The following is a 24943-nucleotide window of genomic DNA, read 5'->3' on the forward strand; positions in this document are numbered from 1 at the left end:
TTAAAAGGAGAAAAGAAAATAAGCCATATAAAGATAAAAAAAATTCACAGAGATTCTGGATTATGTATATTATTGTGTTGTCTTTGAATTTTTTGACTGTGAAGGAGCTAAGTACAGAGAGACATTTCATTGTATAGGCTGCTAAGACAAGCCATCATGCATAGTAGAAAGGCATCTTGATTTCAGAAGTTGAATCTAAGGATATGTTGCTTTGGGAAAGAGGTTCTTCTTTTATTTTCACAGACGATGAGAACCTGTGGATTTCTTCCAGAAAAATATGGTTTGATGGATCAAGACCCACTGAAAGGTTGCTGTGAACACTGCCACAAAAAATACTTCACCCTATAAAGAACAGAAAGCAGTTTGAAAAAACTATGCCCATATTCCCAAGTATTGTTTATAAATGTTTGTTTACATTTAAAGGGGGATAAGCTGAAGAGATTTGCATTGGTATGGATCTTGGTTTATTGATACAAATTTAAGGTCAATTTTGTTATATGTATATATAGTTCTGCTCTTGATTAAAATATTGTGATTGTGAAGCTCATTTAAAAGCGTGATGTATAATTAAGAAATATAGGTAAATAGAGAGTCATCTATAATAGTCAGGCTTGTAGTCATGTTAGTTAGTTTTTCTAGATATATAGAGATGTATTTCAGTTAGTTAGGTATTCTTCAAATCTTTCAGAGACCTTCAGAATATGGCATATAAAATGTTTAAGAACTTAAGACTTTTTATAACAATTAGACACATCTGCTTCTGGTAGCAGCAATTACTTCAAGAAGAAAATGGGCATCAAAGAGGCTTCATATATGGTTTGCTAGCCGTTAGGGAAAGAAACTGCTCCTTCTTGGACTGCTGAATTAGACATGGAGGACCCACAGAGAAATGACTCCTGAACTTGCTTAAAGGTGAGATGACCCCCACAGGGTTCCTGCTTCATGAAAGAGTCTGTGAGACTTTCTGCAGAATACAGAAGAAAGTGACAGAACTGTCTTTGAAATTTCCTGCTTCATGAAAAAGTCTTCCAGATACTATTGACCTGTAAGCTGAAGATGGATGCCCATTGGTTCATAGGAACTTTGAGTGACTATCCAGGCAGTGAGATGTTTCTGTCAATTCTAGAATTTTGAAAGTTTCTTACAATGTACTTCCTGTTTACTTAGGCAATATTATATCCTTTTGGTCTCTTTGATGGAGTTGAAGAATATAATTTTCCTTAGTTATTATAAAAGATAAGATAGATATAAATATTATAACTGCAATTATTGCTTGAAACCTGTTTTATTATATGTAATTTTACTATGTTAAAGTTAAAAACCTTCCTTTTTTTAAAAGAGAAACGGGGAAATGGTATGGGAGGTTGTAGTGATGCGGTGAGCAGGCCTGCTTTCCATCCTGCCCAGCTCCCACACGGCTAGGTAAGCCCCAAAATAATTACATGGAAACTGTGTTCATGTAAACACTGCCTGGCCCATTAGTTCTAGCCTCTAATTGGCTAACTCTCACATCTTGACTAATCCATATCTAATAATCTGTATGCCACCATGAGGTCCTGGCTTACCAGCATGAGTCTAGCCAGCATCCGTCTCGGAAAGGAGAATCATGGTGTCTGCCTTATTGCCTTCTTCCCAGCATTCTGTTCGGTCTACTCTGCCCACCTAATTGTCTGCTCTATTAAAAGGCCAAGGCAGTTTCTTTATTAACCAATGAAAGCAACACATAGACAGATTGTAGTAATATGGTGCGCGGCGGCGGGGTTGAGTCCCCAACACCCAGCCGCCTGCCCGGCTAGCTTTACCCGAAATAATTACACAGACACTGTATTCTTTTAAACACTGCTTTGGCCCATTCCTATCTAGCCTCTTCTAGGCTAATTCTCACATATTAATTTAGCCCATTTCTAATCATCTGTGTAGCGCCCCTAGGTGCGCTTACCGGGAAGGTTCTAGCCTATGTCCATCCTGGGTCGGAGCTTCATTGCTTGCGTCTGCCTGGGAGCTGGGACATGGCATCTCTCTCTGAGGTGTCTGCTCCCAAGAGGAGAGCTGTCGAGTCTGACCTCACTTCCTCTTCCTCCCAGCGTTTTGTTCTGTTTACTCCTCCCACCTATCTCCTAACCAATGAGAGCCAAGCAGCTTCTTTTAATTTAACCAATGACCTTACTCCATCAACAGATGACCTACATCAGGAGGTCTATAGCATGGAAGGAAGAAGGCAGAGTGAAGGAGATGCCATGGAGCTACAGCCAGAGTCAGATAGCTGAACTTTGCTGGTATACCACTGCCATGTGGTGATACAAAGATTAATAGAAATGGGTTAAATTAATATGTGAGTGGTAGCCAATAAGAAGTTAGAGATAATGGGTAAAGCAGTGTTTTATGTAATATAGTTTCTGTCTAAGCTAGCCAGGTGGCCTGAAAGAACAAGAGACCCCTACTTCTACAGTCTTCCTGCCTCTGCCTCCCAAGTGCTGGGATTAAAGTTGTGTGCCACCATTCCCCAGCTCAACATCCCTTAGTTTAACTAAGACACTCTCCCCCATTTATATATTCATAGACCAAAATGATCTAGATACTCCCTCATTGATACTGACCACCCAGGTAACTCTGGATAGTGTCAGGTTGACAATTAAAACTATCATAGCAAACATTTATGATGGAAGGAATGTCAGTTCCTGTAAGAAAAAGTGGTTGAATCATACAACAGATAAAACCTTAACTAAGAATAGTGAGAAGATCTGGATCTACATTTATAAAATGGTCAATTACAGAAGAAAATATAGACAGCTGACTTTGAACAACCCTAAGCTCTACATTAGAGTAATACTTGCTTTATTTGAAAAACCAAGTTGCTTCATTCTTTTTTACCTGAAGTATTTATGAGTTATATTTCAATCCCTCAAACATGAACCAGACACCACCACTGTCTGGCCACATGACATTTAAGCTTCGTGACTCATATGAAGCAAGATTTACTTGTATTAGGACAGTGAAATAGACATGAATTTGGTGATTTTGTTAGATTCTGGTCAATGAAAATTCTTTTTTTATTGCTAAGACTTTATGCTTTTTTCAGAACCTCAACTATCTTTTTGTATTCCCTCACCCAATCATGTAACAAAAACAATACCCAAAATCATGGATATGTGGATATTGCAGGCAATTATTTATTGGAATATCAGTCAGTGACTTTACTACAATGAAAGTAGAGGTGATACAAAGAACTTCTCCCGTAATGCAAGAAAAGGTAGGAATAATGCTTTCCCCTCCTTTTCAAATACTAAATTTTATCAAACAGAATATCACAGCCCTGGAACCTGAACGGGCTTTGTTGTTAACTGTATCTCAATCATACATATTGCTTTTCCAATACAACTTTCAGGGGAGTGATTTGTGATAAAGCTGACACAGGAAATGCAGAGGGAAGCAGACATATAGCCAAATAAATCAGATTAAAATGAAATTGATGGAATGGACTCAAAGGCAGTTCTGCAATCTCTCAAGTTCAGATGTGGTGTCTTCATGATGCCTTTAAATACTTTGTATCTGACTTATTCACAAGAAAAATAAAGCTACTAAACTACCCCAATCTAGGCAGAGTTGCCATTTTAAAAGCTTGCTCTAGTTGATAACTAGGCTTTCTCTACAGAACTATCATCTGGATTTACAAATGTAGGCTCAACAATTCACTAAAACGAACTAGTGTCTCGTTCTGCCAGGAGAAACAGCATAGTGGAAGATTTCTTCAGAGGACTTAACTATACTCCTAGCTACTACAGTGTATCATGATACTGTGAACACAGCAAAGATCTAGTAATAGCAGCATTTAATTGGAAAGTCATTGTGTCAACAGTGGACTACTTACTAAATGCAAATGAGACAACCTCATGAAGGAAGCAAAGTTAGGCACTTCCCTTAGTCTCAGAACTAAAGGAACTTCCCATGGGATACAAAGCTCACAGGTAAGAAAAGAAATTAGAGGCCGGGCGGTGGTGGTGCACGCCTTTAATCCCAGCACTTGGGAGACAGAGGCAGGTGGATCTCTGTGAGTTCGAGACCAGCCTGGTCTACAAGAGCTAGTTCCAGGACAGGCTCCAAAACCACAAAGAAACCCTGTCTCAAAATACCAAAAAAAAAAAAAAAAAAAATTAGAAGAGAATTGTACAAAATAGGCCTATAACCAAGAGCTTGGGAACATGTTCTTATGCATAACACAAATTAAAATTTCTAAAGAAATAAGAAATAAATTTAATTTAACAACAGCTTAGTTTGCATGATAACATTTCTATATGATAAACACCATTAGCAAGTTAAAATAAATATGGTCCTATTTTACAGCACTTATGATGGAAAACTATCAATGTTCATGGTAAATCACGTTTAGGAATTACTCTGTAGTCTTTAACAGAAAACTAAACAAAGATCATAACTAGGCTGTGAATCAAGACATGATGACATTTAAAATGTTTAACATATTTTCCTGAAAAATCCAGCTACTAAGTATTTACAGTCGGCTACAATTGACCAAAGAGTAAAAAATGCATAATTGTTATTTAATTCTCCAATATTGCCAGCTTCTTCTGTCTCCACACCAGTCTTTCATATGTCTTCATTATGTAACATGTGAATGGTTGAAAAGCCCTCCCAAACTGTTTCACAACTTTGTTCATACTTTAATATAAATTGGACAAGAAAATCAGTTAAAATCTAAATTACAGGTAACATTAATCTAACAAATTATATAATAGAAAAATTGAGATTATTTAGTTCACTAAGATATAAAACAAATTTAATTAGATAAAACAGATGTCAGGGCACATGTCTGTGGCGCTAGAATTTAGGAAGTTAAGACAAGAGAGCTATATTTGAATACAGTCTAAGCTATAGAGTGATTCCCAAGTCTAGCCTTGGCTACATTATAATGCTCTATACCAAGCAAACAATATAATAAGATAAAAATGAACAATATGATCATACATTATTATAGTATTTTTAATTAGGACTGATTCATATAAGTGGGCAAGGTCAGAATGCCATTCTATTTGATACTTGCCATCTCCTCAGCTTCCTCTAAGTCTTATCTCTCTTTTCCTCCCTACTAAGGGTTTAAATATTTCACTTTCTATCAAAACGCTATCTTAAAATATACTGTTCTATGCTATATAGTATATTTCTCAAACCTATTCTTCATATCATTTATGGAAGTGCAACCAAGCCTAAAATATTACATCCAAACTATGCAGTGCAGTGACTTCGGCAGCATGGCTTTATAACATTTTATGACAGAGCTATAGCCTACTTCAACTCTTTGAAAAGTTATCTAGTGTTTCCAACTCGTGATATCAGTGATGATGTGTTTTTCCTTAATGCATTCTTCTAATAAACCTGGTAATACATTGTGTGTGCTCTGACTATTGGAAAACCACTCTACTACTATGGAAAAAGCTTAAGTGATTCAGCTGGACCAAGAGGGCTTCTTGAGGGTACAATGAGTCCTTTCACTTGACTCAGTCTAGGCCATCATACATACATGTGAAAGCCAGACAGAGAAATGCTATTATTCGAGTCCAGACAAAACCTAAAGAAATACCACCCAAGAGTTGAGAGCATCATCATAATTTCCTAGTGGTTTTGCCATGATATTAATACTATGAGCACAGATAGTTCAATAGATAATTGATACTAAGTGCCCCTCAATGTTCATACACAGAAAAGCTCATTCATTTTGAGCTTTAGTTTCTTGAGTTTCCAATAAGTAACCTTTTAAGCTTTTCAGAGTCTCTTAAGATTATTTATTAAACTTCTTATAATGTCAATATATAGGATCCATCCTTCAGTGTCTATATGGCTCAAGAAGACTGAGAATGTTTCCTCTACAAGGCCTTATACCTCCAGCATAATAATATCTGGCATTTGCTAATATTCATAGAAAGGAATAAAATGTGCAAACCCATGAATGAAAGTGTCCCTATAGTATAAAGGTCCTAAAAATTTTCCATCCCTAAAATAAAGTAAGAAGAACTCTGTGTTATTTAACTAATAAAATACTACAGAAGTTTAACAACTTCTTTGGTATTAACAACAAAAACAAAAATTAGCAGCCAGGGTATACATTTAATGCTAGCACTTCAGAAGCCGAGGCAGTGAGATCTCTGTTAGTTTAAAACTACTCTGCTCTATATAGGCACTTTCAGTCCAGCTAAGCCTATCTCCACAAGTGTAGAGTCAAAAGAACTTTAAAATAAATTTACTCTGACAAATGTGTATAAAAACTTTAAACAAAATAATATCAACTTAAATTTACACTTACAAAAACATTACCCACCTTAGGAAAGTGTTTCAAGAAAATATAGGATACAATGAAACAGGGCTCTATACAATATTTCATATTTTCAGAAAAAAAAAATGATCTGATGTTTGATCACCCAAGTGTGACTTCCATTACCCATTTACAGTGGCTCACAACTGCTTGTAACCCAACTCCAACTAGATGGGATCTGATACCTTCTCTCATCCCCCAAAACTAGACCCATTTGTAAATATTCTATCACTTCCCCATATACACATAAAAAACAAATACCACAATTTCTACGTGATTTGTAAAAATTAAAAAGCTTATTTTTATAGTGAAATAGAATAGTAACCCACAGGAAGCTCAGAAGAAGCGGGCTGCAAGAAAACTCTAGAAAAACTGGTCTTACTTTTGGGTATATATCCAAAGGATGCTCAATCATGTCACAAGGAGATGTGTTCAACTATATTCATAGCAGCATTGTTTGTCATAGTCAGAACCTGAAAATAACCTAACTGTTCCTTGACTGAAGAATGGATAAGGAAAATGTGGTACATCTACACAATGGAGTACTATACAGCAAGAAAAAATAATGACATCTTGAATTTGGCAGGCAAATGGATAGAGCTAGAAAACATCATTTTGAATGAGTTAGTAACCCAGACACAGAAAGACAATTATCATGTGTACTCATTTATAAGTGGTTTTTAAACATAAAGCAAAGAAAAGCAGCCTACAAATTACAATCCCAGAGAATTTAGACAACAATGAGGACACTAAGAGGGACTTACATAGATTGAATCTTCATGGGAAGTAGAAAAAGACAAGATCTCCTGAGTAAATTGGGAGAAAGGGCTGAAGGGGAAGGGAGAGGCAGGGAGGGAAGCAGAGAAACATGTAGAGCTCAATAAAAATCAATAAAAAAGAAGATCTAATGACATCTGGCCTATATAGGCACCTGCATTCATATACACACAGCAACATACAAGTACATACATGTATACATAATTGAAATAAAATAAATCTTAAGAAAAGATAAAAAACAAAGTGGCCTCACACTACTGCTGGAAGGAGAAACTAGTTTTATTTTCTCTAGCATGGTGGAGGAACTCTTGGTTAGAACAATTGTGCTATATTTCAAAATATCTATCAGAGTATGAACATTTGACCTGAGCTTTATACATTGTTTACTTATATATAATTACCAAATAACAGTATATACATTTTATGTTTAAAAGGTGTAAAAAACTAGGGTGGGTAAAACATAAAATACCAATCTGAATTGTAGAATACAAAGAATTGGCTAGAATCTTTAAAATTTCATGGCAAATGAGAAAATCAAATGGTTAAGGATAGCTGAATTGGTGAAGGAGAAAAAAAAAGCTATGTTTTTAAATAATCTCTGTGTTTTAATATTTCCCATGGACTGTCTCTGAGACAGTGACTGGTTATATTCAACTAAAACTAATGTAGCTTGTAAGGATTGCAGATGACAAGGGTTTGTTAAATATTGGTTTTGATTTTTGGAAGCCCAGAAATACAGAATTTGGAACTGAGTCCTGATATAGAATGCAGTTTTCTGGGTAAGTGAGGATTGGGTAATATGAGATGTCTTAGGAATCTTGGGTTTATTATAATGTCTTGCATACATGGAACAAAAGGGGTCACAGAAACACTGATGCCAGTGTCAATATAAGAATGAGTTCCAAGTGTCAGTTTTGGGTGTGTATTCAGGGAAAGTATGATTCTTCATTCCTGCTATAAAAATGTGGAATTGAGGAGAGATGGTTTTATCCAGAACATCACATCCTCCGACATGCCCTCCTGTTAACTGTATAAACACAAGTAGATAGAGAGGAGTCAGCTAGAGTTATGATCTGGAATGAGATGGCTTATTAAGACATCTGCTGCTGGGAAATGCTTTCCAAGGCCAAAGTTAGGTTCAAAGCTTGACTTTTGTTATCAATCATCTTCCTGTGTTGTGAGTATTTCAGTAAACTGGGTGATTACTGTGTCTAGCATTTGGGTGACAGCATACCTATTAACTTTTATGAATAGCAATTCTTATATTAGTACAATAGTTACAGTTCTCAGCCAAATAGGCTTACCAAAAAAACTGTCATAAATTTTATGTGTGATCTAGCTTTATATTACTTTCAAATGAAACAGGTAACCTTGCCAATGAATACTGAGAGCTGCACAAAAACAGAGAACCATTTCAAATGTCTCTGAGAGAGAGGGACATGGGTGTTGACCTCCAGCATAGTTGTTTGTTTTTAATCAAAAATAATTACTTTTATTTAAACCTGATAAAATAATTAAAATAAATCCTTTAAGCACATGGAATAGACCCTAGTAACCATACTGGTAGTTTGTTTGGTTGGGATTTTCTGAAAGAATTAAGGGAAAGTTATATAATCTCTATCCATAAACAAACAGAATTGATTTATGTAAAACAACTCATTAGTATGTATGTGAAAATAGATCTCTGAACTATACAGTTCTCACAAAGGGGCAAAATACCCAGCAATTGTCTTGTTAAATCAGGGCTATATATCTAGGCTTCTCCTTATTTGCATTTTCTGTCTTGAGTAGAAGCATTGCCCGGGAGGGCAGTATTTCTGAGAAGGGATTATATTTGAAAACCTATTGCTTTGGCAAATGTTCAAGCCCAGTCCTCTGTTGATCTTTATTTCCATATCATTAATGCATTTGCTTATTTCTGTAAGTCAGACTAAAGTTATATGCGGTCATATGAACACAAAGACTATGCAGTTTCCTCGCGGCTTACATTTCTGTTTCATATGTAGAAATTGCTCAACAAATACATGGTAGAATGGTCAGATGAATTTGTTGAAAGATCATTCTGGAATCCCAAAATACAGCTTTACAATTTGCTTTTCCACTGGGTATAGCAGGCCTTCCTGAAAAACCTTTTTTTTAAAAGAATTTTTTTTATTTACTTAACTTTATTTTTTATGTGCATTGACGTGAAGGTGTCAGATCCCCTGAAACTTTTGCAGACAGTTGTGAGTTGTTATATGGGGGCTGGGACTTGAACCCGGATCTTCTGGAAGAGCAGTCAGTGCTCTTAACCACCAAACCATCTCTCCAGCCCCCTGAAACACCTCTTTTTGACCCTTGGTGATTTTGATAATCGGCTTCCCTAGGTATTGGCCTATATAGCATTTCTTGATAATGGCTATCTACCACACACAGTTTTATATTAATGTCAGCCACATCAGTGTTACTAGGGAGTGTTACACGTCTAACATTAGGTACCGTGATAAACCAGTTGATTCTGAAGTTATTTTTGATATGAATTGCCAGGAATTATCACATGCTTTCTATTTTTAAAAACACTAGTTACAGATGATTGAGAAATGTAGACAGAACATGGAAATGCTCAGAACTGAATCTCAGATTATTTCTTTCCTATCATTATAGGAAACATGACTTTACATCCCTAAATAATATTTTGTCATTAATAAAACTAGTGTTATAACCAGAACATTAATTATATATGGCAATCTTGAGGATTAAACAAGATTATATCATTTTAGAAATTAATTTAAGATTTGTTTTATTTTTAATTTTTTTAATATGAGTGTTTTCCCTTCATTCTGTAAGTGACAGGCATCTGCAGATGCCAGAAGAGGGTATCAGATTCCCTGGAACTGTAGTTACAGCTAGCCTTCGTAAGCCACTGTGTAGGTGGGATCTCAGTCTTGGCTGTCTATAAGAGCAGTGGGTGTTGTTTACTGCTGAGCCATTACTCCAGTCTCCATATTACCCCTTTAATTGAAAATATTTAAACAATTGTTAAGCTTGATATTTGGATTAGAATTCATTTTAAACACAGATATAAAACCTAAAAGTTGTATTTAGTTTCACAGAATTTGAAAGGATTGATTTATTATAACTCAAAACTGAGAGAAGCCTGCTTTAGTGTGTTCATATTCATTTGGGATACAGAAAATCTGCCTTCCATAGGCCCACAAAAAGTACTGAGGAATGACCAAGATGAATATTCCATGCTAAGTTTTTAGGATGGGAAAGCAGAAGTTTGGAGTTTCTTACTGTTTGTTTTTTTTAGCCTATATAATGCATATATAATACATAAGCAAATCAAACATTTCATTCCATTGGTCTGATGAGTTTAGCAACTCAGTTCCATTTGGTAGTTTTCATAGAGCCTATGGAACTATTAGAAACTATTACATTATGAGAGGTCCAGCCTGAGGTTAGTAAGATTCCCAAGCAGCAGTAGCAATGACTACATGGGAAATCACCCATGCTCATAGCTGGCAAGTTTCTCAGCAAATATTATAGGAAAGACTTAATTAGTACCTAATAAATGTTAATGAGGTATATTCCTTTCATGTGTTTGTATGTGTGTGATATTTACACATTTATGTGATGACATATGTATGTGGGAAGTAATATGAATGTGAGACCCCATCACTCTTCTATTTTCTTCTTTTGAGGCAGGGTCTCTCAATCGAAGATAGAGCTGAGCCTTGTCTTAGTTAGTTTTCCTAACCAGCATCTATCTCCTGGGATTCGCTGTGTCTGATTTCTAGTCTGGAATTAGAGGTAGGCTGCCACATCTAGTTGACAGTCACCGGGGACCTGAATTCTAGTCTTCTTAGCTTATGTGCTAAGTACTTTAACCAGGAAGCCAGCTTTCCAGCCTCCATGAACATTAATATATTACAAACACTTTGAATGAAGGTTCACTGGAAATCCTTCTCTCAGGTTTTACAGTCAAACTGATTATGTCCATAAAATCCAAAGAAAAATATATATCAAAATTTGTCCTATTTTATGATTAGAAGATCAAGTTTAGCTGCATATGCTAGCATGCTCCTTTAATTCTAACATTCAAGGAGCAAAGGCAAACAGATCTCTATGAGTTTAAGACAACTTGGTCTACTTAGTAAATTTCAGGCCAGCAAGGGCTGCATAGTGATGTCTCAAAATTTATAAATATCCCCATTGTTATTAGATAGGAATTGTAAAGGTATATATTTTTATTCTATTCTCCATTTATTCTCTTCTGCTTTTGTTTCCCATTGGGTTTAGGTTGTAACTTAAGTCATGCTTTTCTTTGGCATGTATCATCCATGGCATGGTTCCCAGATATTAAGACTTACTCTAAGATTAAATATCAAATGCGGCTTTTGCATCTGAGTTTAGAAATGTATGTCCATAACTCTAACACTCAGAAAGAAAAAGTCAAAAGACTATAGGCCCAGGCCATAAAGCAAATTCATGGCTAGCCTGATCTACATAGATACTGTTGTTAAAAAACAAACAAAAAACCAAAAAGCAGAACAAAGAAATAATGACGATAAAAATCTAAGGGTTACAAAGTCTGGAGACACAGTGAGTAGTTCAGGTCTTGTGTGATAAGCACAAATTCCTGTTCTTGAAACCAACCTTGAAAAAAAGCCCCCAAATGAGGTATTTGCATAAACACGGATAAATAAAAACAAAGGAAAAGAACATTGGAAACTAAAAACAAATTCTAGCAGGAATAAATACTCAATTCTTTTCAGAGATGGTGACTCTATGGGACAGCAAAGAAAAGTCTAGATTGTATATATTAAAATTCATTTGAATCTCTACATATAGAAAATGTACCATTTCTTTGTCTTCATGGATTATGCCTTTGTGGATTGAGTCACCTATGAATCAGAATCATTAAAAATAAATTTATCTCTATTGATCATGACAAAACATTATTTTAATTATTCTCTAAACAAAATTCAGAACAAAACTAGCTATGCAGCATTTATATTATATTAGGTACTCAAAGAAATTTACTTATGAATCACAAGGTACCAAGAGATGCATGCTGGTTATAAAAAACATTGCATCATTATACGTAAAAGACTTTGGGATGAACAGATCTGGTTATGTTAGGTGTCCTAAAATCAATCCCTCTTGGAAGCTGAGGAGTAAACACACACACACACACACACACACACACACACACACACACACACGTCTTATGTTCTTCAGTATTACATCATTATATAAATCAATTTCAAGAACACTGCAGTTTAAAATATAAAGTACAAGACAATTTATTATAGAAACTGATTTCATAACCAAAGGACAGAGAATTTTTATGTATAAATTTATCAACCCTTGTAGGAAAAGGAAAATAAATTGGAATATATTGATTTTAGAAGGTTCTGTTCATCACAGACATAATTAAGAAAATAAAAGACAGGCCACACAGTAAGAGATGTTTTTCCCATGTATAACAAGCAAAGTGGTCTTATCTAGAATCAATTACTGTGAAAAAGAAGTCAATGGAATTAAAAATTAGGAAAAATAACTTAGCAAGAATCATCAAGAATGCAGAACAAAATATTGTCAATAAAACTATACATTAATGAAATCATAAAGTAGTATTGCCTTTTGCTTATTTTTTGTTTGTTTATTTTTGTTTTTCAGCAGAGACTTTCTCTGTATATGTATCTCAGGCAGGCAAAAATACGGAATTCAGCTTCTGTGTTCTCACTAGGACTATACATTTTGATATCTGGTCCAGCTAGTGTTATCTTTAGAAGTGTCTATGTACACATGAGTGCTCTTGGATTCTGCTTTATGTGTGAACAATAGAGAAGTGTATACAGGAACATATGAAAAGATTCATTGATGTCAGAGTTAATATTGATGGTTGACAGGGCGAGATCTAAACACTCAGGAGACACACCTCTGTACAGATCTGAGAGGAATTTCTATATTGGTTTAACTAAGGTGGAGACACCTACTCTAAACATAGGTAGCACTGTTACAGAGGTTGCTATCCTAGACTCAATAAAAAAAAAAAAAGAGAGAAACCAAGCTGACCATCGACATGGGTCTCATTCTGATCCTGATTGTGGATGGCATGTAATCAGCAACTTCAGACTTCTGCTGCCACCACACCGTTCCCCACAATGATATACTATATCCCCAAACTATGAGCCAAAGTCACCTCTTATTTCTTCAACTTGCTTTTGTTGAACATTTGGTCACAGCAGTGATAGATACGGTGATAAAAGAAACTAATGCAGGAGGTAGATAAATTGTTGATAATTATATATATATATATATATATATGCTCTAAAAAAAACTCAACCTACAAACATAACTGTCTAAAGGATCATTATTTTAGTTTTTCATTTTTTTTTTGAGACAGTGTGTCTCTGTAACTTTGGAGCCTGTCCTGGAACTACCTCTTATTGACCAGACTTGTCTCAAACTTACAGAGATCCGCCTCCCTCTGCTTCCATAGTATTGGAATTGAAGGCATGTGCCACCACCACCTGGCTAAAGAATCAAAACCTGACATAGATTATACAGTTTTAACATATAAAAGTTGAAAAAGCAGGGGAATTTGGCTTAATAGGTAACACACTTACCACATAAATATGAGGACCTCATTTGAATGATCAGAGCCCACATAGAGTCAATCATAATAGCCAGCATGTCTAACCCCAGTCCTCCTCTTCAATTGAGACAGGACACTCCTTAGAAACTTGCTGGCATCAAACAACAAAAAGGCTCAATCAAGTAAAGACAGATGGGGAGATGAGAATTGGTACCTGTCTTTTACATGTTCTCTGACCTTCACATATAGGAACACACATATACTATGAACACATTGTAACCATTTATAGACACATTGTATATGCACAGAAAGGGAATTTTTAAAAATTCTTACGTATAAATGATCAACTGACATATAAATGAGGCTCATCTTTCAAAAAGGAGGAAGATTTTGAAGGAGAAAAGTACTGAGAAGGTTGTCCAAGATGTTGGTAATATTTTCTATCTATACTTCTTTTAGTCGAGTGTCATTGAGTGTGATTTATTTTTTTAATATTTTCTGTAAGCATCATGCTTTGTAAGAAAGGATCATGTAAATTAATCATTTAAAACAATAAACATTTCCACGAGAGTCTTTTAAGTCTATTATGATTAGCTGTTTTTTTAAACAGCAGATCCTAATTTAGATAATACTGGATATATATTCAAAACAAATGCTACCAAACAATTTATCCTATCCTTTAAAGCAAGTGAAAACTTCATTACTATGTAGCATTTCATCAGTCCCCAGGGATACATTCTTATGAGCTATGAACATAACTAGCCCAAAGCCATTTGTCCAGTGAGTCATCAGCAAGTATTTTCTCTTTCCTATTTCTTCTGCAGCTTAACAAATAAGAAACTCTCAGTTTTGACGGGATGAATCTCTTACTTTGTAATATCTTCCTCTCCCACCATGATTCTTAGCCCATGCAGCTTAAACGTGCAATTTTATTAAAATGGAGCATAAAGATTAGGCCCTGCTGAACATAAGTAGAGAAAGGCATTGGGAGCTGTTGAATTTTAAAAAAAATAAGTATCAGTTTTGATAAGACACATAAATAGATTTCCAGCAGTGATGATGTGGGGGAAAATGAGGCTAACACATTGGATAATCTACATTCCTGTTGATTTCTAAGATAAATAAGATAGGAATGAGCTGTAATTTAACCGTGCATCTCTCACAGCCCATTTGTTTAAGATGTGGATTATTTTTAAAGACAAAGTTTTCTCCTTAACATACCAATTGGCAGCAATGTTATTATAGCATTAAAATAAAAAAAAAATAAATAAATAAAAAAATAAATTTAGAACACTAAATCCGTTGTAATATGATAGCACTGCTTCAACTTTATAATGAAAAGCATTGCTAATTTGTCAACTTTCTTTCACTTATGAAACTAGAGAGAAATATTTCTTCTTGTACGCGTTCATGTCATTCTCTTCTGCACAAGCGATGTTAAAAGGCATTTGGCATTTTCGTTGATAATTGGGTACGCATTACCCACTTAATGCACACTTTACAATTACCAGAGTCTTTGCGATTTCCAAATGCATTTCTGAGTGTTATTTTTAAAAAGTTCTTTTCCTGGGACTTAATTTTATTTTCCAGATATAAACGCACTTTATCACCTTGAGTATCGTGTGTAGTTTGGGCTGCACTTCAATGACATTTAGAATTGATCAGGTCCCAAATGCTTTTTTTATTTTTGTTTATCAATATGAGAGTCCTCCAGTTTAAGAAATAATGAGACACATAACTTGCAAGTTTACAAGTGCCTTGAAATCCTTTTGGAGTCAATGATCTTTACATTAAGATTCTGCCTACTGTTGTGTAACTGTTTATTTTTCAAATGTGTGTATGTGTGTGTGCATGTGAATGTATCAGGTGTATATGGTTTCTTGCTGATGTCAGGATGATTCCAGTGGCGATTCCTCAAGCGCTCTAAGCTTTTATTTGAGACAAAGCCATTGCCATGAACTCACTTAGTAGGCTTGGCTGGCTACACAGCAAACCCCAGGGATTTATTTGTATCTCTGATTCTTTAATGTTGACATGTGTCATCACATCCTGTTTTTATTGTTGTTGTTGTTGTTTTTTTTTTTTGAAGTTTGAACTCTGATTCCCATGCCGAGGGATCAATTTCCCTATTAAGCTACTTTCCTAGGCCAGTGTTTCTTTGATTCATGAGGATTCTACTTTCAAAATAAATACACACTATAAAAAATATCTCACAATGTACACATGAGAAATTCAGAGCCTGTAAACACTGAGTGACCTTGGGCAGGGAGCATAGTTGTATCACCTTGAATTTCTCTATCTGTAAAATATGGTTTAGAATAGTTTACAGGTTCAGAATAATGATGAATGGCTTGGTGGGTATAAAACCTTTTGCATTCCTCTGGAAAAATGATGATGGCTATAAATGTCTACATGTTTATGGTGATTTAAAATGAACTGTTATTACATGTTAACCCTGAAGCATTCAAAGTTGGTTCTGGGATATGATGCAGGATTCTGTAATCTCACCACATAAGTTAAATGAACTAAGGCTTGGAACACCCCTAAACATGTATAACTTTGGTATTAATAATTTTAATATATAAAGCTAACATAGTCAAAGAAAATGTATGATGCATTTCAAATTGCCTTTATGAGCAGCAGCTTCAAAATTCTGGTCATGAATCAAATACTTGGTGCTAGAATGAATAATGAAAAGCAAATTCTGGCCTGTTAACAGTGCGGAGCGAGGCTATGGGTTGCCTTGCTATTTTCATCTAACAACAATCTATCCATTACCCTTGTCCTCTGGTCTGTGTGTATTTGATATCTAGTCCTCTATTCATCTTATATGAATTGGGCAATGCCACTACTCTCATATTACACATGAGTTAACTCTGGGTACAATGTAATAGTGCAGACAGTCTTCAAAAACAGGGAGCTTGCTTTGGTACTGCATTGTCATCTGACTTTCCCAAGTTTTCTCAGAGTCGCACAGTCTCATTCAACTGTCCCATTGCATAAAGGAGAACAAAGTTCCTTTTCAGCCACAGCCAAGAAGAATAGTCATTTCCCAATCCAGTGTTTTGCTTCTTTCATCATGCTCAGTCTCTCCTTGCCTCTTCCATGAGGTTCTGGTCACACACTTTTCCTGTTGAATCACAATGTCCTACTTTACCTAGCTTCTGTGTTGAGATCAGAAACATCCATCTCATGCTCAAATCAAATCACTTCACATTTGGATGACATTCTTAGCTCTTTTTCCAACCTTAGCTACTGCCTACTAAGGGTACTGCTCAGTAACTTGAAGTCCACCTCTTATTTCACCTTATAAGATTTCTTGAGGCAGTGCTGAGTACAGCAGGGGAGGGATCCTATATCCCACTCTCTCCGAATATTGATTTATTTTTTCTGTGCTTATGGGAAAATGAGTTCTTTCTTCCCTTTTGAAATGAGGATTTTGAGCCTATCAGAGGCTTTACCATAAAGAAGAAGAGAGTCATTTTGCATAAATCTCAATAGTATGTACTACGCATGGGTAATTTTTAACTCTTTTTGTATTATTTTGTTTCGAATTTTACTTAATTACTTATATTTTTTGCTCTGTAAAAATAGGAGGTATCTGCCAGCATTAGCTCTACCATTTAGTCTCTAGAACCTAGTATTATGTTTAAGACATCTAAGAATAAGTATAAACAGGTGGTGGCCAGATTAATAAATGTAGAATCAATTTGAAGGCTTTCAAGTTGCCTTTCTTTCTGCACTGAGAGAAGAGATGCATTTGAAACATATCATCTATGATTAAATATGAAATACAACAGAATCCAAAAGTTTTAGCATGATTTCATGCCAAGTGTCTATATATTTTATTGACAGATTTCTAAAAGCAGATACTAAAAGCCTGCTAAACACAGTTTAGTAAATTTTTAGGTTTCTTTCCTAACACCTATCTCAGTTTCTCAGGACGGTATTTTAAATGGCAGACAGAGATCCCAATACCCCACTTGAATACAGGAGTACAAAGCAATTCATTAGCATACACATGAAAGAAGGAAATTCACCTGTAGCCTTTGCCAACAAAACCCTTGAGAAATAGGAAAATTTAAAGCAGCTACAAGTTGCTTCATGAGTCAATCTGGATTTATCACTCTGGAATGCTGAGGTGAAAGATAAGAGGTGACAAGGGACAGAATTTCCTCTCAGAGTTAAATTTGGAGGGGGTTGGGTAGGGTGGGACTAAATTAGAATATGCCTGAGTACCTGACAGAACAGAGTCCTATGCTAAAAAAGTTGTCACAGACTTTTGTGATCAATAATGTAAAACATGTCTAAAAGCAGCGGCGAATGATTTGTTAAGACTGAAGACATATTTGCCCTATTTTATAATAGGCACTTTTTAAAAACATAGGCCACATTATCAGGAAGTTTTCATGTTGAGATAAATCATAAGGCAGAAAGTTATAGGCCATATCTAAAATAAGCTTAGGTTGTACCTTCAGACTGCTACCACTAAGATAAAAATTGTAAGCAAAGATCATCAGTTACCTAATATATACCTGCAGTTCCTCACATGAACACAGTGCGGTCAGAAGGGTGCTTATAAGTCTATTGAATCTGTAGGCCTAGTTGATGCAAACAACCAAAGACAGCACACAAATGCAAACATCTTCCTTTTGATGTATAACTTGATTCTGACTTTGGTAAATATGTATTAGTGGGGATTCTGGACAAATTTTTGACATGTGAGAAAACCAGTTGTCCAATAATTTGATAGTGAATGACATCTGTCTTCCTTGGGGTTGCTTAAAGGTAGGATCCGGGGGTGGGGGAATTTAAATGAATAAGATCAATTGTGCCTCATGTATGAAGCTATCAAAATAAATAAACAAATAAATAAAGTTGAGATAAAAGCAACTAAAATCTCACATGGTTACGAGTTACCTACTTGGTAGCTTGACTTGGTTTTGCTGACAAAAATAACATTGGAAGGATTAACAGAGTTCTTAAAAATAATTCTGAAAAAGGGAAAGTTCATTAAATTTTTCAAAAGAGATGAATTAGCGGAAAGCTCACAGAAGAAGACAAAAATGGGGGAGCATTGATCAAGGACAGATAGGCCTGCTCTCCTCTGTGTCTCACCTCATCCTCTGGACAGAGCTGGAGTGTTAAATACACAGAAGAGGAAGCTGCACAGCTGGGACAAGATGCATCTTTCATGATACACAAGCAGTGCATGAGGTACTACACTATGAACCCCAAAGCATATTAGGCAGCTTATTGCCTTACAGATATTCATTTTGAAAATTATTTAGAAAATACACTGCTGTTTTTTGAACCTGAAATGAAGAAAGAGGTCACCCTTGACTTCTATAGAGAGTTCTTTCTGTAAAGGGGTCAGAATGAGGAGCATTCATTTTGGAAAGAAAGTTTTTCTTTTTCTAAATAAAAATAATTAAATTAAAATGTGTTTATTAGCAATGTACCTTGAGAAAAACCATAATCTTTTAGGGTTTAAGCATATATTCTATAAAATAGAGACAAAAGAAATATCCGACTTTGCTGTTATATGCCAGTTCAACAGAGACTTTAAATATAAAGAGTGTGGATCTTTTACATAGGTAGGGAGAGCTTGTGGGAGTGGGATGGGTGAGATGGAGGAAGGGCGGATATGGGAGCAGGGAAGGAGATACCTTAATTGAGGGAGCCATTTGGGGGTTGGCAAGAGGCTTGGCTCTGGAGGGGTTCCCAAGTGTCCACAGGAATGACCCCAGCTAGGACCCAGGGCAGTGAAGGAGAAGGTGCCTGAACTGGCCTTGTCCCATAGTCAAACTGATGACTATCTTGAATATTACCATAGAACCTTCGTCCAGCGAGGGATGGAGATAGAGACAGAGACACACATTGGAGCACTGGACTGAGCTCCCAAGGTTCAGCTGAAGAGTGGAAGGACGGAGAATATGAGCAAGGAAGTTAGGACCATGAGGGATCGGTCCATCCAATGAGACAGTGTGCCTGAGCTAATGGAAACTCACCAATTCCAGCTGGACTGGGACTGAATGAGCATGGTATCAAACTGGACTTTCTGAATGTGGCTAACAATTGGGCAGACTGAGGGGCCAATGATGATGACACTGCATGTACTGGCTTTTGGGGATCTTATTCTATTTGGATGTATACCTTCCTAAGCCTGGATGTAGGGGAAGGCTTGGACTTCCCACAGGGCAGGGTACCTTACCCTCTCTTAGGACTGGAAGGGGATGAGAGGAGGGTCTATGGGGGAGCTGGAGGAAAGTAGAAGGAGGGAAAGAAGTGGAAAATTTGATTTGTATTATTTATAAAATATTTAAAAGGGAAAAAATAAAAATAAATAAATAAAAACTATAAAAAATAAAGAGTGTGAAAAGCAAGGACTAGGTAGTGACTGTTGTGGTAATTTGGTCCTCAGAACTTTGATGAGATTGAAGACTTGATAGTTACAGATATGATCCTCATGGATTTTAACTAAAGATATATCAGGTATAAGCCTAGATTCTGCAGGAAAGGATAGCTATTTGGAATAATATCTATAAAAATGCTTATTAATTATAGTCTGAATATCCAAGATGTATTTCTTAATTGATAAATATTCCAATTTATGTAGTTTTTGTTATTGTTAGAATTAGCAACTTCCTTTTTATTTTAGACAAAAGGGGGGAAATGTTGTGGGAATTCAGTCTGAAAGCCACTTGTATTGTGGTTGCTTTTACTAGTGGATGTGGTCTTCTATGGAGATATGTGACTCGATTAAACCTCAGGGGAAGTGTCACATGGAAGGTTGGTGACTTTCCCTGGACCTCCTTGATCTCCCTTTGGAATGAGAGGATCAGCAGCTGAAGCAACAGCAGCATTGCAGCTTTGTTTTATGTGTCATTTATATTTTGTACCTGTTTAAAAAACCTGACTTAATCACATAGATCCCTCCCTCTTTAAATAAAACCCTATCACACAAAGACACCACATGCTCTGCTTAAGATTCAGAGAAATCAAGCTAGAATTGAACTAGAAGGTCACTCCCTGCTGGCTACCCTTCTTGTGCCTGATGCTGCTATCCAGTCTGCTGGGAGAAAATTTTCACTAACTGTCACACCCAGCTGTGGGTCCTATGTGCAATGCTACTGATTGCCCAGGCTATCTGTGCTCACTGATTAAATAATGGTGGGCATGTTCTGGGGATTATCAGTTACTATCTAATTGGAATGGAAACTTCTGTCACAGGAAAGAATTTATAGTTGGTACTGTAAACTCAGCAAAAAGCGAGTGTGGCTGAGGAGGTCATAGGCCCTGGTGAGAAAACTCTTGTTCATTTTGTTTGTTTGTTTTTTGTTTTGTTTTGGTTTTGTTGTTAAATGAATATGGTACATCTAACAATGTTCCTTTTAATTAACTATCTTTATAGCCCTAGATATGTGCTTCAGCCAGATTAGTTTAGATAAACTTGTCATGTTGGGCAGTGGTAAATATGAAGATTAATTGTTTTTTTTTTGTTTGTTTTTCGAGACAGGGTTTCTCTGTGGCTTTGGAGCCTGTCCTGGAACTAGCTCCGTAGACCAGGCTGGTTTCAAACTCACAGAGATCCGCCTGCCTCTGCCTCCCGAGTGCTGGGATTAAAGGTGTGCACCACCATTGCCAGGCATAAAGATTAATTGGTAAAAGTGTTGAGAATTAAGTGATTGCTGAATTCTCAGTCATACATGAGAGACCTTGTATCACATCCCTTCAAGGCTCAGGAGCAATGAGAGAAAAAAAAGGTCAAATAGAATGTAAGTCCAGAGGAAAGGTGGACAATTGTGCAATACTGTCTTCTGGCTGTTGAACTCTGAACTCTTATTTGCTATGATTTATTATGCAAGACGTGGACAATATTGTGTACCTCACAGAACCACAGTTTCCTGAAGATTTATAGGCAATTGGTGGTTGATAAACAATGGGGATATTTGTTTCACTTGCATAGCTACTGCTAAGTTGCCCATACTTTATAAATAAGCCATCATTTAAGCTTATGCAAACTTAAATGAAACTCATTATGTTATAAACAAAGATATTAGAACATATGGGGCATGAGTTGGAACTGAAAAGGAAATAACAGGAGTATGGGAGGATAAAATAGAGAAATAAAGAACTCAATATGATCATTTATATATAAATGTGTGTGTGCATGAATCTCAAATTTAAAACCACTATTCTAATTAATCAATGTATGCAAATAAAAACACTAAATGAATTCGAAATATAAGAAGAAACTTTAGATACAAATAAGAAGAGTTTTCTACATGAAATAATAATTTAAAATATATATAAGAATATATATGTGTATATGTATATGATACATGTATTTGTGTATATGTATGTATGTATATATGTATATAATGTTTGAATGTTAGAGAATCAATGAAATTGGGAATTAGAGATATCATTTCTTAATTGTTTATGTGAATAAAAACCCTCAAACTCATATTCCAGGTAAACCATGTCATTTTCATGTATGTTGAATGATGGTGAGTGTTTCAATCTGTAAATATCTCACCAGAAGACTATTGTGAAAACAGACCTAATTGTGTTCTGTTGGATACAAGTTGAGTTTGGGAATGACTTTATCTGAGATTCCAACATTTGACACGTGTTGTTATTCAGCCAATATCTATTCCAGTCAAACAGCCATTGTTAATTTAAGAAGATGATAAAGCATACAAGAATGAAGAAACTGGTCATGAAGTTCAGAAATGTTTCATTGGGTCAGAAACTACTCTTTCTGTGTTATGTTCTTGAAGCCCTTCAATTGTATGCAACAGGAATCCTTTCAAACACTGCATCAGTATAAGTATTATGCAGAATGGCAAAATACTTGGGCTTTTTCTATCTCCTGAAAATGTCAGTCTTAATGCCTACAATCTTTTAAGTTTGCAAAACAAAGTTCAGTTATTGAATATGAGAAGACCAACTTTTTGCATGGATAGTAGTGAAAGTTTTTGTTGTTTCATACGTGGTTCCCGTGTGTGTACATTTTGTGATGCCTGGAGGTTGGCTTCAGGCTTCTTCCTCATTTTCTTCCCAAATGATTTTTTGACTCGTGATCTCTTACAGAATACGGAGCTGACCAAATAGACTAGATGAGCTGGCTAGCAAGCCTCAAAGATCCTCTTGTTCTACCTCCTTAGACTGCAATTACAGGGATATTTCAGGACACTCACCTTTTTTTTTCTATGGGTGCTCAGGTTTGGACTCAGATCCTCAGGTTTAAACAAGTACAGTAGCCATTAACCATTAGGTCAGCAATGGAAAAAGAATAATGGAGATATAGCCAAAGAACTGACTTATCTCACTTATGCAAGTAAATAATCTAACTTCTTTTTAGTTTAACATTTTTTTTCCATTTTGGCAAAGATAAAAATATATTTTAGTTAGGAAAAGTTTGAAATAGATGTGTTTCTTTAAGCCAAAATATAGCTTAAAATCATAGAGATGATTTTAAACTACTTTTTAGGGTGCAAGCAATTAAGAAGAAATGTGTGGCTATATGAACTACAGTATTGTCCTTTCAGGTGTAAGCACTCAAGATTTAATTAATTTGTTTATATGTTTGTCTCTTTTTGAGACGGTCTCAGCACTCAGGTAAGGCATTGCAAGCCTCCACCACTATGACAGGGCTTGATATTTGATAAATAATGCAACAGAAACTTGGGAAATTCCAAATAAATATTCTGGCTGTATGGAATTTTCTTTGGAATTTGTCAGTGTGTGATCTGATTGCAATGTTCTGGGATGTCCACCTTCCAAACAAACCAGTCTCTAATAGCTGCATATTTCTGTAGGTGACGTGTATAGTATACAGTATATTTTCAAGTGATTCTCTAAGATAAATTCAGAAATCAACTATAATGATTATTGGGTATTATATGTACATAATGTATAAGCAGGCTCGGTGCCAAACATTGCACCTCCAAGCGCCTTGTGTAGATCATGTGATCTCTGGTGCAGAACACACTTGATAACATATCTGCAGGATAGGATAAGATGCAAACACAATCTTTAAATTTGTTTTTTGAAAGTTATAGACAACATAGACATTTCCCTGAGCCACCAAACAGCAACAACTAACATTCAGTTCCCTACTTATCTAGAGTGCAGAGAGTCATACCAGGGAGAAATGCAAGCCTTCTACTTTGTCCACATTGTGAGATATAATTACCCTCAAAAAAAGCTTTCACTGAATCCAATATGAAGCATTTTAGTCCCTGGAAACACTATATCTACAGGATATAAGAAGCAGTGTCTATTGTTCATCTGCTAATGTCCCCAAATGTCACAAAGGTAATTACTTGGATGACATTTATGTGATGCAGCTGGACATTGTTACAGTTAATACAAAGCCTGCCTGTGGCAACCACTTTATTTCCACCTACATATCACTGTGGGTGTATGATCGCTGTTCCTAGAGAAATGCCCGTCTGCCCCACATGACACCACTGCCGTGGGGTTGCTTTCTGTACTGTTCACACTAACCCCTTATTAAAAGAAAGGGCAGCAATATTATATGTGTGATCTTAATATTGGCAGGTGGTACTTCTTAGAGTACTTCACAACATATAATTAACAAAAAATATTTTTTAACTAAAAACAATAATAGATTTTCATTATCCTTAGGAACCTGGATTTATAAATTACACAACCAAAACTTTTTGTGCACATAAAATTCCATTTGATTTCAAAGAGCAGGTTACTGAAAAAAAAATCTATCTTTTTGGCCCAATATAGATACATCATTAGACTATTTTCTAGGATATATATTGAGTATGGAATTTTCCCACAAACTTACACGCAAACTGTAGTTTTGCTTTCCTACTCAGAATGGTGCCCACAGGATTGGTGGCCAGACACTGGTATGTGCCAATATCTTGATCTGTGCGGGGGCTGCTGATGGCCAAACTGCCTCCATCTAATCTATAGTGATAAGTCATGCTGAAGTCAATATCTGTGCCATTTTGTTTCCACCTTCAAAGATAAAAAAGAAATAAAATTACATATATAATATAAAGAACAAAATGCTATTTATCATAAAATCATACAATTTTAATTCCTATAAGCATAAAATAAGCAAACAAAACCAAAGCAAAATACATGATTACCTATTGGGAGATCTCTGTAATTTCACATGTTCTGTTTTTTGTGTTTAGTGCTGGGGTTTGAACTAGGACTGACCTCACATATTCTTCCTGTGTGCTGTACCACTGGGCTACATCTAC

At 35.8% G+C, this 24943-nt stretch overlaps 1 protein-coding gene across 6 annotated transcripts in view; it reads right to left on the reverse strand.

Annotated features, from left to right (window-relative positions):
* Cntn6 (contactin 6) overlaps positions 1-24943 on the reverse strand; it is a 342570-nt gene that overhangs the window by 170683 nt on the left and 146944 nt on the right. For all 6 annotated transcript variants that reach the window (XM_075983306.1, XM_075983312.1, XM_075983307.1 and 3 more), the window contains one exon: positions 24517-24692. In XM_075983306.1, coding sequence (XP_075839421.1) covers positions 24517-24692 — 176 coding nt within the window. The remainder of the gene's footprint in view (positions 1-24516; positions 24693-24943) is intronic.

This window comes from Microtus pennsylvanicus, chromosome 8 (genome assembly GCF_037038515.1).
Source record: "Microtus pennsylvanicus isolate mMicPen1 chromosome 8, mMicPen1.hap1, whole genome shotgun sequence".
Classification (NCBI taxonomy): domain Eukaryota; kingdom Metazoa; phylum Chordata; class Mammalia; order Rodentia; family Cricetidae; genus Microtus; species Microtus pennsylvanicus.